The sequence below is a fragment of the Lipotes vexillifer genome, unplaced genomic scaffold (assembly GCF_000442215.2).
Source record: "Lipotes vexillifer unplaced genomic scaffold, Lipotes_vexillifer_v1.1 scaffold777, whole genome shotgun sequence".
Classification (NCBI taxonomy): Eukaryota; Metazoa; Chordata; class Mammalia; order Artiodactyla; family Lipotidae; genus Lipotes; species Lipotes vexillifer.
Genome location: NW_006784423.1, coordinates 1,449,219 through 1,465,409, shown reverse-complemented (window position 1 = coordinate 1,465,409; position 16,191 = coordinate 1,449,219). Strand labels below are relative to the sequence as shown.

The following is a 16,191-nucleotide window of genomic DNA, read 5'->3' as shown; positions in this document are numbered from 1 at the left end:
AAAAAAAAAAAAAAAAAAAAAAAAAACCAAAACAACAGAACCCTACCAGTAAGCCCTACCACTAAACCTTGAAAGAATTGTTAGTGAAAATGAAAGCTCTCAGTTTTTACTCCAAAGGTCACTAATGACACTTCCTTTTCTCCATCTGCTCTGTGCTTCCAGGGAAGGACACACAAAGATTCTAACCCTAGGTGAGACCTGAAAATCTCTCCACACTGCAGTGAACACTGTTTGCACAGATTCAGCCCCAGCAGCACAGAAATGTTTCCACTATCCACTCATCAAGTTACATATTATACCAACCTGGATAGTTACAGAAATTTCTCTAAAATTAAATTCTCTAATTTTCTTAGCCATCTGATGATGCACCATGCAAAGCAGAAAGCCAACCTTTAAAACAGAGTTTCAGTATTTTATTAAAATAGCATATTTAACCACTGTTAACCAAGAATATGTTAACTTCCCACCCCCACCATGTGCAGCACAACACAGTAGTGATTGATTTCAAATACCCTGCATTGTGATAACCAACAGAAACATTTCAAAGTCAAGTCTGCAACTAAAAACTAGACCTTGGAAAAATTCTGAATTAGAAGAAACAAAGCCCTCAAACAGAATGTTTTTATCTGCCCGAGAATTAATGCGGTATGCCACCCACCTACCTGACAATACTGCTGGTCTGCTTTTTCTCCGCTGTGCATAGTATAACGTCTCATTTATAAGTACCCACTTTATAAATAAATCGGCATTTAATCACCCTATTTAATGTTCCTTTTCAGCTTCACAAAGAAACCAGTAAATAAAACTGTCGATGACAGTCACGACATAGGCTCTCACGGCAAGGTAAAAAATTTGAAAATACGCAGAGATGCATCAATGCTATTTTACATAAAAAGACAGATTTAAAAAGTGCAAGGCAAAATCTGCAGTTTTTTTAGGGGAGTTTTTAGGCACATCCATTTCTTCAAGCGAAAGCTTCAGAATGAATTCCAGTTTGTTCTTCATGATACCTGTTTAAGTCTTTCTTTAAAAAAAAAATACATCTCGTCAAGTGTGGAACAGGGCATCTCCCGTCCCCAAAGGTGAGGTTTTCAGTTATGGCGCGTCCGTCCTTTTTTTATTCTTGCGGGCTTTGGTTTGGGGATGTACTGATTATTCGCCTGGTACTCTAGTTCTTTCCGGAAGTAGTGAATTGCTTTGTTTAACCCTTCCTCCAGCGGGACCTATTAAAGAGAGAGCGAGAATGAGGGGCACGGCCGGGTCCCCCGAGGCTGTCTGCGCCTGTGCTGTGCACCCTGACAGACTGCACTTGAAGGAGCTGCAGCCCCAGAGACCCACACTTCCTCCTGCAGGTTCGGACTCTGTTCCAGGTTGAATCAGTCACAAAAGGCACCCTTAAAATTTTTAACGCCCACGTGCGCCCTTCTCTCAGAGGTCTCTGGAGGAAGATGCGTGGAAGCGTCCGTACCCAAATCCACGTGACTGCTTCTCTGGGTGACACTTAACTCTCTGTACTTTCACCCCCAGGGACCTACAAGGGACCCATGACCTGGGAAGCCTCATAATTTAGAGCTGCCCTGCAGCAAACAGGAAACAGAACCCGAATCAGCTGCCCATGTCCTCTCTGCGGACATGACCTCTAGACTGAGACCTGGAGAAAAGGAATGCAGCAGCTACACCCAGCCCCGGGGGGACCGTCAGCCTGGGGGACAGGCATCCCCAGCCTGGCGAGGCCACACCAACTAGCCTGATGGACTCCAAGGGCAACAGCGAGGCCCACCGTTTCCCCCCTTCAGCCTCTCACACTCCCACCCTGTTCCGCCTGCGTGGGAACTGGGGTGGATGAGCTCGCCCACATCACGGGCATGGTGGCCGGCCCTGCACGTCCACAACACCCTGGCTGAGTGGCTGGAGGCCGAGCAGGGCTACCTGGGGCCAAGCCATTCCCCGTTAACAGAGGACAAGAGACACAGGCTACAGGCTACAAGCCCTGTGTGGGAGAGAACACTGCTGGGGCCACCCAAGCCCCCAGGCCACCCCCTGGGGCAGCAGCCCCAAGGAACAGACACGGTGCAGGGGTGGGAGGCCTTCTCCACAGGGCAGGGGACCCCCCCCCCGGGACCCACCCCCCCCACTTACCACGGGCTCCCACCCCAGCATCAGCTTTGCTTTCTTGATGTCTGGTTTCCTTTTCTGGGGGTCATCCTGGGCTTCAGAGAGAAACTGAATTTCACTCCCACTGCCTGTGGTGTTGAAAAAGGAAAAAGAGAATCAGGAACCACTGGGATGCGCCTCACCACATCCGTCAAAGTCAAGGCCCACCAGTGCAGGTGCTGTGTCCCAAGTCACCTCGCCCCCAACCCCCCCAACGCCGGGGACTGTGCTGCTGGCCACACAGCACTTGGCAAGGGCAGGACAGGAGCCTGCGCCACCCCGAGGGGAAGGAGGGGACAGGCCCCACGCACACCATCCCCCTCAGCAGCACAGCCACATGCCCACTGCCGCCAGGGGGGCTGTGACCCTGATGCCCTGACGAGCCCCCCTGCCCCAGGCATTCATGCCCTGCAGGAGCCCCTCATCTGCAGCCAAGCTCCCTTCAGCCCATGTAACGGGCAGAGTGCCAGGGAGTGACCGTTGGCCAACCCAGGCTGACACCTTACAAGGGCCTGCCAGAGTCGCCCTGAGCCACCCAAGGATGTCCAGCCACCCTGCTCCCTGCTGGGCAGACCGCAAGCTGCAGGACCAAAGCCTGGCCGGCCCAGCTTCCTTAGGACCAACAGAACAAAGCCAGCCGAGCGACCACGGGCCAGGCCTGCAGAGGGAGCCCCCAGCCCTGCTCACGGAATCCGGAGCGAATAAAACAGCTGCCACCTGAAGCCAGTGGTCTGGGGCGATGTGTTACACAGCCATCCACCCACGGTCCAGGCAAACTGCCCAACCTTAACGTGAGCATGAGCGCCTGAGGAGTCGCCAAACGCAGATTCTGACCCGGAGGCGCGGGTAGGGTCTGTGACGCTGCATTTCTAACAAGTGCCTGATGGTGACGAAGATGCTGTGGTTTTCATCTCAGGAGGACCATCCCCTGTCCTGTCCAACTGTCCGGGCTGGACACTGCCAGGAAGGACAACTGTAGAGAATCCAGCCTGCTAAGTATAGAGTCTAGACAGGCTCACATCACGCTCACCTGGTCTAGCCAACCCCACTCTAATCTGGTTGTGTCTGGACGCTGATTTCTCGATCAACCCTGGGAAGCAGACATCCCCCAACCTGAGCCCCAGGAACCTGACCCTGTGACCAAGGGCACAGCCCGTAGACAGCAGCAGCCCACGGCTGGCTGAAAACGCACAGACGTCTCATGGCTTAAGAGCACACCCTCTCGGCCACACCTGCAACACCCCATGGCCAGATTGGCCAGAACTGCACCTGGAACCTAAAACTCACCACCAGATTCCACCAGTATCACACAAGCCCCCATGTCACTCTCCTGCTCCCTGAAATCCTGTGCTTGGCCCAGCTGGCATCTGGAACCAGACAGTGGTCACCTGCGCAGAACTGCTGACCACAATCACGTCTCGGGCACAGAGATCAGATGTACCATTTCTGCTCCACACAGACCTTCTGTCACAAGGGTGAACAAAGCTGGGCCCCTCCCTGCACCCCTTCATCTTTCCGTTGCTTAGAATCACAAAACGGTGAGGCACTCCTGATCAAGTTCTGCTTTTCATCCAATTCGATTAGTGTGTATTAATTACCCACCGTGCAGGCGAGGTGTTATTAACTGACAGGGTAAGCACGGCCAGTCACATGCAGAAGGCCCCTGTCCTACTTACCAACGAGGTTTTTAATTAGCTGAGCAAATTCCAGGATCGTATGTTCTTCTGGGTTCCCCTAAGGAAGAAAGATCTCTGGTTAGAGGTGTAAACGCAATGGCGACGCCACACCCTCCCGCACCACGCGCGCGCCGTCCCCGACCCCCAGGGGGCAGGGTCAGCAGCCGCCTGCCTCTGTAGCAGCGCATCAGGGCGCTGCGTCCCCTGGCCCAGGCACGGGCTGGTTTCCAGACACAAAGGTAGTAGGCTCGGTGTCGCTCTGCACGAAAGCCTGGTTCTGCGAGCTCAGCTCTCCCAGGACACTCTTGCTTCCCCCTGGGGGCACCGTGCTCGCCCCGTAGGTGATGAAGACGCGTGAGCCTGGACAGGAGTCCCAGCAGACGAGAAACGTGCTCGCAGGGGGGCCCTGGGCAGCCAGTGTGAGAGACAGGATGTGGCTGTATGGCGGGCTTACTTTGGGGGGGCCTCTGGACGCCCCTCCTCCTGCCCTGGTACCTTCCGCCAGCCACTGCCCCTCCCCTCCACGAGCCTGCTCCTCCCTTGAGAGCGCACCATGAAGTCTGGCAACTGTACGTCCCTACACTCTTCATCCCCAATCTCCTGGTTTCGTCTGAGACCAAAGGTAGACGAGGCAGGAAGGGACCCTAGGCCTAATTATGAGCACCCCGGGGCTACCGGCAGACACGCCCCTGAAACAAGACAGGTTTCTACAGGAGTCAGACACTCCAGCACGGCCCAATGCAGAGAGGCGAGAACGACGCGGCACTAAAGCCGGGAGTGGCTGCTTGGGGCGACCACTGACTAAGCCGCACACTTGGAAGCGCGGGAAGTGAAAACACAGGGTAAGGGCGGTGAAGGCTCAAGATGAAGTGAGGATTCACGAGACACAGCTGATGCTATTTAACCGCCTGTTTCTTTGAAAATGCATGAAAACAGCGCTGGCTGGGTGCTTGCGGCCGCCGGTACCCATGAATTGGTCAAAGGTCCCACAGGGAGTGACCTCTCCAGGGCCCATCCGTTGCTGTTGGTGGGAACTCCCGCCCAAGCCAGGAGGAGTGAACGTTCCAGAGCGTGCTTCAGACTGCTGGGCATGAAGAAAAGTACAAGAAACGGTTTGCAAGGGAAGTGCTTAAGAAATTAGCAGGGGGCTTCCCTGGTGGCGCAGTGGTTGAGAGCCCGCCTGCCGATGCAGGGGACGCGGGTTCGTGCCCCGGTCCGGGAAGATCCGACATGCCGCGGAGCGGCTGGGCCCGTGAGCCACGGCCGCTGAGCCTGCGCGTCCGGAGCCTGTGCTCCGCGATGGGAGAGGCCACAACACCGCGTACCGCAAAAAACAAGAAATTAGCAGGCACGTCCACACCCGCGAGCTTAGCCCCTCCTAGGGAGGGGAGGAGACGGAGGTGGGGAGAGGGCAGGGGCGGTGGGGGCTCGGGTCAGCTGCCATCGGCAGAAGCGGACCGTCTAGAGTGACGGGCAGCCTACACTGGGCACCTCGCATTTTAAACGGGGTGGAATGAAACCATTCAGGAGACGGTGACCGAAAGGGTCCGAGGGCTCTAGCCCCACCTGATCCCTGGAAGAGCTGGAGAGGAGACTGGGGAAGTCCTGGGGAAGCTGTCACATCCCAGGGGCATAGACCAGCTCTGGGGGGTGCCCACGGAGAAGGCAGGACAGTGGGCAGGCACACAGGGGATGAGGTTTTACCTCTAAACAGAAGGAAAAACGTTCTGCCAAGGAGAACCGGCCGAAGACAGGACAAACTGCTCTGCAGAGAAACACGTCCTCCAGCACCAAGAGTGAGCGAGGCCGGATCAGGCCAAGCCGGTTCCCACTCCCTCCCGGGCGCGTCCGCGCTGCAGGAAGTGAGGGAGGAAGCGGCAGGAAGGGGTCTGGGCGCTCGCAGGCGTGACAGCGAGGAAACTGTTCTAGCCCCTCCCTTGTCTACAAACCCGGAAAGCAGCCTTATCGCGCCCAGCTACACATTCAGTGATGGACAAAAGACACCCAGGATGTCACCTACAACCACTGAAGGCTGCGGGAATTTCTAGACCTGGCCCTCCTGGTGGACAGAGCGCGGTTAGTTTATCACGTGGCTCAGCCACGTGTCCCAGATCTTACTTCTTTGTGGACTCCTGTTTTGTTCTACTCCGTGTATCCTCCTCTAGTATTCGGCAAGCGACAGGCACGTGCCCTAAGCGTGCTGCCGGCAGATTAGCCAAGCAGGAACGGGCCTGTGGGGAGGGAGTGGGCAGAGGGAGGGACTCACCAGGTTGACGGGGCTGCTCACGTTGCTGTTCATGAGTGCCACGAGGCCGTTCACCAGGTCGCTGGAAGAGAGGGGAGGCTGCTCAGGTGCCCGCCGAGGCCCGCAGGTGCTGAGCATCGGACACAGCCGGCCACCTCCCGGAAGGAAACCAAAACCCCCATGGGAGACTGGACGTCAAAATAAAACCCTGCACATAAGAGGGCACAGAGGATGCTCCAGCGTTTGCAGATGGGATGATGTGGCGTCTGGGATCTGCCTTCTGTGGGAGGGTGTACGCAGATGGCTGAGCAGGAGATGGGGCTGAGTTCCCTACTTTGTATATTTCTGAAATCCTTCGGCAATTAAAAAACGAAAATAAAGTAGGCACACACCCAAAAAAAGATGGCGTTTATGCAAGTTTCCGAGGAAAGTCCATGTTTAACGGGAACCCAGGTAGTCGGCCCATGTGGAAAAGCAGATTTTTTTAAAAAAATAAGGTCTCCGGGCTTCCCTGGTGGCGCAGTGGTTGAGAGCCCGCCTGCCGATGCAGGGGACACGGGTTCGTGCCCCGGTCCGCGAGGATCCCGCATGCCGCGGAGCGGCTGGGCCTGTGAGCCATGGCCGCTGGGCCTGCACGTCCGGAGCCTGTGCTCCGCAATGGGAGAGGCCACAACAGTGAGAGGCCCGCGTACCGCAAAAAAAAAAAAAAAAAAAAGCCTCCTACAGTGGAAGAACTCCAGTATGTAAGTCTCCTACTGGCAAATCACAGAGAAAGCCAGACCGCCCTGAGTGTTGAAACCAGCTCCCTGGACCTCCGGCCCCACCTCCCCCCAGGAACCCCCGCACCCGGATGGGACGGGCAGGGGCATCTGGGTGTTGCAGACGGATGGCGAGCAAGCGGGCCGTGAGGGTGACAGTCAAGAGGCAAACTTCTGCTTACCAAGGTTTGGTTCTTATTTTCAGAAGCGTTTAAAAAGGGTGGTCTGTCAAAAAAAAGTGACTTCGTAAAAATGACACCTGGCTGCTACACGAGCGTTTTACTAAGTCATAAGTCACTTTCACCAGCTGTGTCTCACGAGGCTGTGAGGGTTCTTTCTGCTCCGGGGATGCAGATGCGGCCGCCTGGAACCCTCTCCCCTCCTGTGCCGTAACCAGCAAGGAGCAGGTTCCTGTGCTGAACTTGTAAAAGAAAACCTAAGGTTTTGCTTTTCCTTTTCACTGAGAAACAATCTGGTGGGGGAGGGGTGTTGTTTAGCAAACAAATGATTTTCTGGGTTTTTGCTCACAACCAATGGGCATTTTATAGGAACACGCCTAAAGTCCGCTCTGCTCTCACGCATCAAGCACAGATGCAAAGAACCGCTAATTTGAGACGATTCCTCGCTACTAGAAACTGGCAAAAAGTCCCTTCATCACTATGGCCGTTAACGACCACACCCCAACATGTCCTCTGACGGCACACATCTCTGCATATTTGGAAAAGACGTTAAAATGTGCCATTCAGTAGCATCCACAAACATTTTTAATGGGGGGGTCCATATTAAGCTGGAAGGTGACGGACACTTATGTAATCACCCTGGGGGGAGGGGCATGCATCTTATGCAAAAAAACTGGCAACTTTTAAGGCCCAAAGTGCACAGATCACATCCGTCTAAGCTGAAGCTCTTTAAAAGTGTCATGCTGACAAAGCGACTCTTTAAGACAACACAGCATATGCCTCTACGACGGGGTGAGGATGCAACCTGGCCACGAGAGCACCGAGCACGGTTATGCCAGGATGTCAGCGCACGCGCCACCCAGAGACCGCGCCCATCACCCAGAAACGGCGCAGCGCTACCGCAGGGCAACCGTGGATTTTGGAAATGGGTAATTTAGTTCAGTAAGTACAGATCCGAACACTGTGCATTTTTAACTGTGACGTAAAAGAGCCTCGGTTTCTACAAAATAGCTTGTTTAAAACGGCCCAGCGTTGGTAAGTTAACTCTCTGGGCCAATCCTTGAACAATGGAGAGCGAAAGCCGGGAAAGCTCCTTCCCCGAGTCTGGTGAAGTCAGGGATCCTCAGCATGTCAGAGCCCACTAACTCGAGATGTGAGACCAGCAGACGGCACGGCCTCACGAAGAGAGGGTTTGCCCGAAGGGCCCCCGACATCGCTTCTAGTGACACCACTGAGGTCCCTTCCAGGGTGCACCCTGGCATCTGGGCTGGTGACGGGGCACGTGGACCGTGCAGGCCGGCCAGCGAGGCACATCCTGTTAGGGATGGAATGCAGCCCGTGCATCGCTCGATGATTAAAGGATTTTAATCACCAGCAAAAAACAAGCACCTGAGAGGCTACTTTAAATGAATTTTGTATCTGATGCCTTTGAAATAGTAAGAACGGGTTGTAAGTGACGCCCCTTTCACTGCACAGTCTCTGGAACACTCCACGAGGCGGTACGGCCAGAGGAGTCTGGGGGCCTTGATGAGGCTGTTGGAGGAGATTCAACGTGACTAAGACATCAAGACCCCCCCCTCGAGAAAGTGCGCAGACGGGGGCCGGGTGAGGGCAGGCGGGGTGGACACGTGTCACGATGAGAAGGCGGGACCCGAGCGCAGGATCCCAGGAGCACGGCCCCCACACAGAGACGGGCCGCAATCGCTTCCTTGCAGCACACGGCTCCCGAGTGAAGTGCTCTGACATGAGGAACAGGCCGGCTAGCTCCTGGCTGAATCCCTTCTTAGACTATTTGGGCAACAAAGTGGGCCAGTGACGTGATGGTCCCAGGCTTTTGCCCTGCTGGGCAAGATACTAACCGATGGGGAGAGAAAAACCACTGTTCATTATAAGACACTTACTCAGCTTTCTTTTGGACTAAATGTGAAAATCCACAAACACTTGTAGGAAAAAAAAAATCTACAGTGGTTGTGTTTAATTTTTTTTTTTCTTTTAAACCAGGCAAAAATCGGTGTGGGTGCTCGGGCCGAGGTGGGGTGGGAGCCCCCCAAGACCTGCCACCACTTTGCCCAACAGCATCCCTGGGGTGGCCTCAGGCACCAGGGACAGCATTTTCTGATGGACAGGCACTCCAGGGTATTTGTACTGAAAAGTGCAAATATACGGTCCCAAAACATACAACGAGATTTCCCAGTGATTTAGGACACCACAGACCTATGCAGAATTCACCACTGTGCCGCGTGGGACACATTTTGATAGATGTAACTCTGCTCATATAATAACTCTTCTCTCAGAACCCAAACCGCACTTTAAAACTTGCCACCAACTGAACTGGCCGACGACAAACTAGTCTGAGGAGGGCTACCAAGAAATCAGTAAATGTGACCGTGTGACCATTCAACAAAGTTCTTAAAATATTTTTATCTACATTTAGTTTGGGCACAAAATTTGTCAGCATTAGGCCACTTGACCTTCTCAATGATGACAACCTTGTCCACCCTAGAAGGCACGTCTAAAGGGTCTGATTTCGGCATCTGCAGGTGTGCTGCAAGCCTGAGGCCGTCACCTCACTGGCCCGAACTGGAGGCCCTGGGTGACCCTCCGGGCCGGCAGGTTGGCCGACAAGACACTAGGTGGCAGCAGGAGACCAGCACATCCGACCTCTACTGGCAGAGAACCGGGATGGGGGGGCGCCCACGGGAAGAGCAGAACCAACCGTCAACCCAGCTGCTTCACGGGGAATGAAAACAGCAAAACGAACAAGTGACCCAGATGGGACCGGACGGCCCTCGCCCGCCTGGGGGTCTTACCTGACGTACTGGAAGGCCCTTGTCTGCGACCCGGATCCGTACACCTGGGGGGAGACCACACGGAGGGTCCCGGAACCGCGGACTGCACAGGAGCCTTCAACCACCAGGGGCGTAGCCTGACCTCAGCCCTGACAACCCTAGGGTCCGGCCGCGCCAGGCCCTCCACCAGGCCCGGGGCCTCACCCAGGGGCACCCTGAGGCTTCCCGTGGACAGAGACGCCCCTGGGCACAGTCATGGGCCAAAAGCATGGCGGGAGAGGCCTTTGCAGGCAGGCCCTGCGCCCGAGGCACCAGGGTGTCTGCAGCTCGGGGAGCAGGGTGACCTGAGCCCCGTCCAGGGTCACGGCTCCCGTGTGTTCCCTCCACGCACCGCCCCCTCCCTCCAAGGGCAGCGGGGACTCCTGACCTCAGGGCGGCCCCCCCGCACCCGCACCCGCCCGCCACCCACCGTGAGCGGCTCCCCCTGCAGCGCCTGCAGGATGAAGTTGCTGACCACCCGGCCGTCGTTCATGTGCATTCGGGGTCCAAAAGTGTTGAAGATCCTAGCCACGCGCACCTCCACGCCTTCCTGCAACACAGAAGAGGGTGAGCCCGGCGCCCCACAGGCACCGCTGCTCTTCCTGCCAGACGCAGGCACTTTTCCGTCCTGAGGAGATGCTCTGTTCTCTGTAATCAAATCCGGAGGCTGCAAGTTACACCAGACTCACATGAGCCCCGATTCCCAGAACCTTGAGGCCCCCGGCATGAAACGTACTGCGGAAACTTGAGAGACAGTTAAAACAGTGCAAGGGATTAATGATGGGTATACATTTTTTCCCCAGTAAATAAATATCTACTTTCTTAACTAGGACCGTGCTACGCATCTCTTTCATCATCTCTTTCACATAATATTTTGTATAAATTTACCACTCAACAGAGATTTAAATGTTAGTGAATGTTTAATAGCTGATTTGAAGAAAAACAAGAGAGCACTTTGTCCTGGGAGAGGAGGGGCAGGTGACGGTTCCGAAAGGGCTACATGGTACCTACTACATTCCCCAATCTGTCCTGCTGGAAAACTCATCCGTTCAGTGAAAAACCAAAGACAATCTGGCACCTGATACAGGCTATATATAGCTAAACAGCCTGGGAAGATGCCAGAGTACATTGTTTACAAAAACGGGTGTTCCAGACTTTCCCGCTTGTACTTTTAATGTTTCTATTTTTATTACAATAAACTTCTCTTACTTTTGTAATTGGGGAAAGCACATTTTCAAACATGTAGTCAAGTATATTTTTTTAAACCCCAAAAGCCGCCTGCAAACTATCTTGTTTAATTATCAATTGCACAGACTGCTCTGTCAGTGATAAAAAGTTAAATGTTTCTATCACCCTCTGAATCAGCAGACTCTTACAGCAATCCATCACCCATCAGACAACAGATGCGCATTTCCGGGTGTCAGAGGGCTGGTGGGGTGGGCTGTGAGCCCCAGGGCTCAGTGGCCAGGCCATGCCGTGGGTCTCTCCTCACCCGGAAAGCGGGAGAGGGCGGGGCTCGCGTAGAAGTCAGCCTCAGCGCAGGCCCGGTGATGACAGCTTAGCTGCTGCCAGGGTCCTGCTCATCGGTACAGTTCTTTCCTGACTCTACGTATCAGAGCCAGTACAGGCTGAGAACCTGAGGGACCCGTAGCTGATGGGGCTGATTTAGCATAGAATTTCTCCACCGTAAGTACGGCGAGTGAACGGCCATGGGCTGCGGCACCCCTAGGGCCCCACCAGGCCTCCCAGTGGCTGGAGCTGCCAGCCACCTCCGCCCCCAGCAGCCTCATCTAGGTCTCCACGTGTGCCAACGTGCAGTGGCTGGCAGGTGTGGATCCAGCACACAGTTAGCTTTCAGAAACCGGAGCTGCCACATTTCTGCCAAGCCCCAGCAATACGCCATCAAGCCTTCCCATGGGCATTCAGACTCCTAGGCCTAAGATGTGAGCTATAATTCCAGGTCCAGGAATAAACCAACCTTGTTCTCTACTGAACTGACCAGGGAGCATTTCAGAAACCGGGGGTGGGGCAGGGATGAGCAGAGATGCTGCTCTCACTAGAAAACAACTCCCAAGTATCCGCCTGCATTTACTTGTCAAGATGAGAAAATCCAAAGTGGGTGAAAGTGGCTTTATTCCAAGAAGAGAGGAAAAGCTCAGCACATTCACAGCGGTCAGGCCATGTGCCGGCAGGGCGCTTGGGGGGCTGGGCTTTGCTCCCTCCCCCGCCCCCAGGAACGCTGGGCTCTGCACACATGAACTGCAGCACAGAGGGACCTGGCTGTGTGACCGATCCACCTGGGTCCGAGGCCTCAGGGGACGGGCAGCTCCTCCCAACTATCAGGTACGCTCACGCGTGCTTCCCAGGCACCCCAGCTCTCAAGCTCGTTCACACCCTCTCTGCTGTGCCAGGCCTGCCCTGAGGGAGATGCCCAGGACACGTTCGCCTGCAGGGAGCAGGACACACAGAGAGCGGGAAGCCCCCAGGGACGGCAGGCCCCCAGAAGGACATGCCATCCCTAAAGTAAGGGGGTCACGCAGCCCCGACAGCTGAACCACACGATTCCCCCCGGCCTCTCATAAACATACCTTCGTGGGGGGTCCGCTCCCCGCCTAGGGATGAGACTGAGGCCATACAACAGGCAGAGCTCAGCTGCTGAGCAAGATGCCCAAAGGTGCAGAAAAGTTCCCGTTCACGCTGGGTGGTGGCAGAGAGAGGCCACACAGGTTTGGGGACAGCAGGATGCCTGCCTGGCAACTACCCTCAACGGTCCCGCCAGACCCTTAACATTCAGACCAGAGTGCTCACTAGGCCCAGGCCACGCCCAGGCTCAGCGCACGGCCAGCGGGGAGTGGGCACCAGAAACAGGCCTGCACTGGGGGTTCCAGGCCATGGGCTTAATCAGCCCCTTGGGATGAACCCCGCTCACTGGACATTTGATGTCCTTCAGCTGGTTGCTGAACACTTTTTTGTTAACTAAGGTATAATACGCATACCAGGCATTTAATTTTAAGTATTCTGATGCCAGAAAATAAAACAAAACCATACCCTCAAGGCCCTGGACGAAAGGGTTTCTGAGTGTCCTTTCTTTCTGCTCTGCGGTCTGTTTTTAGGAACGGCGGCCTGGTTCGCAGACCCAGCCCCATGGGTGGGGCTCAGACCCCTGAGGGTCAGCGCAGGCGGGGACCACGAGCTCCAAAGCACACAAGCGCTGACCGCAGAGCCTTCCGGACAATTCTGCATGTTTACGAAACCACCACGTCCAAGGGCACGGACAAGCCCCATGTAACTTCTCTGACAAGTTCAAAGTGTTCCTGAAAGATGCGATGCCCTTTGACCCCGACTGCCAGCTCAATCCACCCCCGAAAGAAGAGTCCAGGGAGCCCCTCTTTATGTAAGAAACATGCCCTGCAATGTGCCTGCGACAGAGTTTCCTGGGAAATCAAATTCTATTTTGAATACATTTTAGGATATCTAATTCACTACAACAAACCCAGAAAAGAATCCTTTAAAATCTTTTATAAAATGTGTCTTCATCCCTGGATCTATCTTGTTTATATTCTCTATCCTTATATATTAGATTTATTTAGAGAAAGATATATCCACATACCATATATGGTCTTTTCAATAAAATGATGATTTATACTTAAGAGGGGACATGCCTTTATGTATTAAAAATAATTAAATTATTAAAATAATTAACTAAAAATATGCCAAAGGCATTCTATTCCACCTGGTTCATCATTTTACTGGCCATTATTTTTTCATTTGCCTCCAGATAGCAAAAACTAATACCCAAAGCTTTTAAGCAGGAGAGCTGGAATACTGAACATCAGTTGCTTTGCTGTTTGAACTCCAAAGATGGTCTGATCTGGCCCAGACCAGGCTGTGCCCACAGGGGCCAGCCCAGTGTGGCAGGGGGGGCTCTGACTCAGCCCCTGCCGCAGCTAATATAAAATCCCAAGTGAAAGAATTGCCCTATTTTTCCCTTCCGTTTATCTCTGAATGGGGCCGTGGGTGGTAATATTTTTTCCTTCTTGCTTATCTGTGTTTTCTTATTTTCTGTCCTGGCAAAGCAACCTGCAGTACGAGAATCCCAACACCCCTCAACTGTGTGGTGTCTGCCCTGTGGACAGAGAGAGAAGATGCCCACGGTTCCCTCCCCTCAGCACGACTCAGACAAACAAGGGACGGCAAGCACAGGTACACTGTGTAGACCCAGCCGCGGTCACAGTCTCGGACCCACAGCTCTCCCTGGAAGGGAACGCAGTACATGTAACGTGAATAACAAGGCATGTGCGAGCTTTGACGCTCACGCTGGGCCTTCTAGGCCACTCAGCACCAGGCGAGACCACAGGGACCTCCACCCAGGCCCAGGCGCCCAGCCCTGCTGTCCTGCATCAGCCCATTGGCCTTGCAGCCACCAGAACCAGAGAGGACGCCGCCAGCCACAGGGCCAGAGGCACGGTCCACTCCTGGACCTAAGGGCCAGCCAGCAGGAGTGGCTGAGGGACTGTGGGGAGAGCAGGACCCACACCTGCCTCCAAGGCCACAGGGGCAGGCCTTCCACGGTGCATTTCCAGATGCCCGGACGGCACTGCTCACCTGGGCAGACGGGAGTCCTGGGGCAGTTGTGCCACAGTGCTGCTGGCCTAGACCCGAGCTTCACAAAAGGTGCTGAGCCTGTATCCGAAAGCAACCCTCGGACCCGACACTGTGACGGGGAGCAGTCTGTGCACTGTGCCCCGTGAGAAGCCCACTGTCACCCATTAGGTGACTTTTGCACACAGGTGACATCATCTGCTGGGGCCCCTGGTGGGAAGCCCAGGCAGACGGCCCCCGCAGCAGAAGCATTCTGCAGCGGGCGACACCCTCCCGACGGCCACGGCCAGCCAGCCGCACATGGGGCTCCTAGAGGATACATTACGGGGAGCACCATCTATGCGTGCCTCTCCCGAGACCTGTGTGAGCAGAAATGCCAACGCTGACAGTCCCCAGGTGTGGAGGGAGCTGTGACCCTGCACTCATGAGTTGGACAGCACTTACAGATCCCGGGTCAGCACATGCACAGTGGAACACACACCCTGGATCCTGGCATCCAGTCAGTGCTCAATAAATGTTGGCCACGCTGTTACTAAACACCATACTTATCATGAGCTCATACGTTAAGGTAATATGAATACTTACAACATTATTAAGTTATACTACTCTCATCACTTAATAAGAACTAAAAGTAGGACATTAAAAATGTCCTACTTGCCCGCCAGCTTTACCTACACAAAAACTCACTAAGAAATACACCCACAGACTGAAAGCAAAACAGCCGAGAACCCTATTGATTTATGTCCCCTCACACACTCAAGTTAGTTTTCTTAGGCACCAACATACACAGAGGCTGTTCTGTGTACCTAGGAGACCATCTCATTCAACTTTTAGGTCAAGATATTCTGGGCTCCAAAATGATATCGTTTGTCTTTTCTAGAACTGATTAAAATAAATGGATACTACAAGCCAACTGCCCAAAGTGGCTTAGAAAACAATCAGTTCTGGTCCTGGCCAAGAAATAAGGCAGAAAAACCTAAATATCAATACCTACACCTCAGCACAAGATTATTCTGTGGGTCGTCAATATTGGTATTTCATTAAAAATATAAGAGAAAAAAGTCTCTGCCAACTCCCTCCAAAAAACAAACAAGGCGCTCAGTGCCCCCAGCCCAGCCATGAGCTCTCAGCACTGGGTACCCAGGCAGGGTCCCCCATCACACAAAGCCCGTGGCCAGCTGACCTCCGAGCTGGCTGGCAGGAGGAACCCTCGGCCTGAGAAGGCTGCTCCAGGATATGGACACTTGCTCGTCTCTGAGTCCCAGAGTGTGGCCTCCATGCCTCTATCAGCAGCCTGTCCTGGAACCACCCCTATCCACGGTTATTCACTTACACGTCACTCCAAGGGCATGTCTGTGAGGGTCCCAGAGCTGGTCAAGCACAGTGGATGGCCTGGCTGGGCCCCATCTGGACGTCTGATTGGCCCCTGCACAGCCCTCAGGCAGGCAGGACAAGGTCCTGTGACCGATGGGTCACGTCTCCGGAGTAGACAGTGGGGAGCCAGGTGGGAAGCCAGACCCCCGCCTCTCGCCTGTAGGCTCTACCTGCCCCAGCGTGGAGGTGAGCAAATCTGTAACTTGGAAAGATCCATAGGCAAGCCCCAGCACAGCCATGACTAAGGAAGCAGGGAATCAAAGTATAAATAACCACCCCTGAAGAGACCTATATTAAAGCCAAAATGAATTATACCCATTAGAAAACAGAAAGAAAGGTAAAAAGTAAAAAAAAAAAAAAAAAAAAAAAAAAAAA

General features: G+C 54.1%; 1 protein-coding gene across 3 annotated transcripts in view; it reads right to left on the bottom strand.

The window, feature by feature from the left end:
• Positions 1-400: 400 nt before the first annotated feature.
• Positions 401-16,191, bottom strand: part of UXS1 (UDP-glucuronate decarboxylase 1) — a 75,689-nt gene continuing 59,898 nt past the window's right edge. For all 3 annotated transcript variants that reach the window (XM_007456821.1, XM_007456822.1, XM_007456820.1), the window contains 6 exons: positions 10,271-10,390; positions 9,823-9,866; positions 6,097-6,157; positions 3,831-3,888; positions 2,140-2,243; positions 401-1,223 (listed from right to left, as the gene is read on the bottom strand). In XM_007456821.1, the coding sequence (XP_007456883.1) occupies positions 1,092-1,223; positions 2,140-2,243; positions 3,831-3,888; positions 6,097-6,157; positions 9,823-9,866; positions 10,271-10,390 (519 nt within the window). In that variant the 3' untranslated portion in view covers positions 401-1,091. The remainder of the gene's footprint in view (positions 1,224-2,139; positions 2,244-3,830; positions 3,889-6,096; positions 6,158-9,822; positions 9,867-10,270; positions 10,391-16,191) is intronic.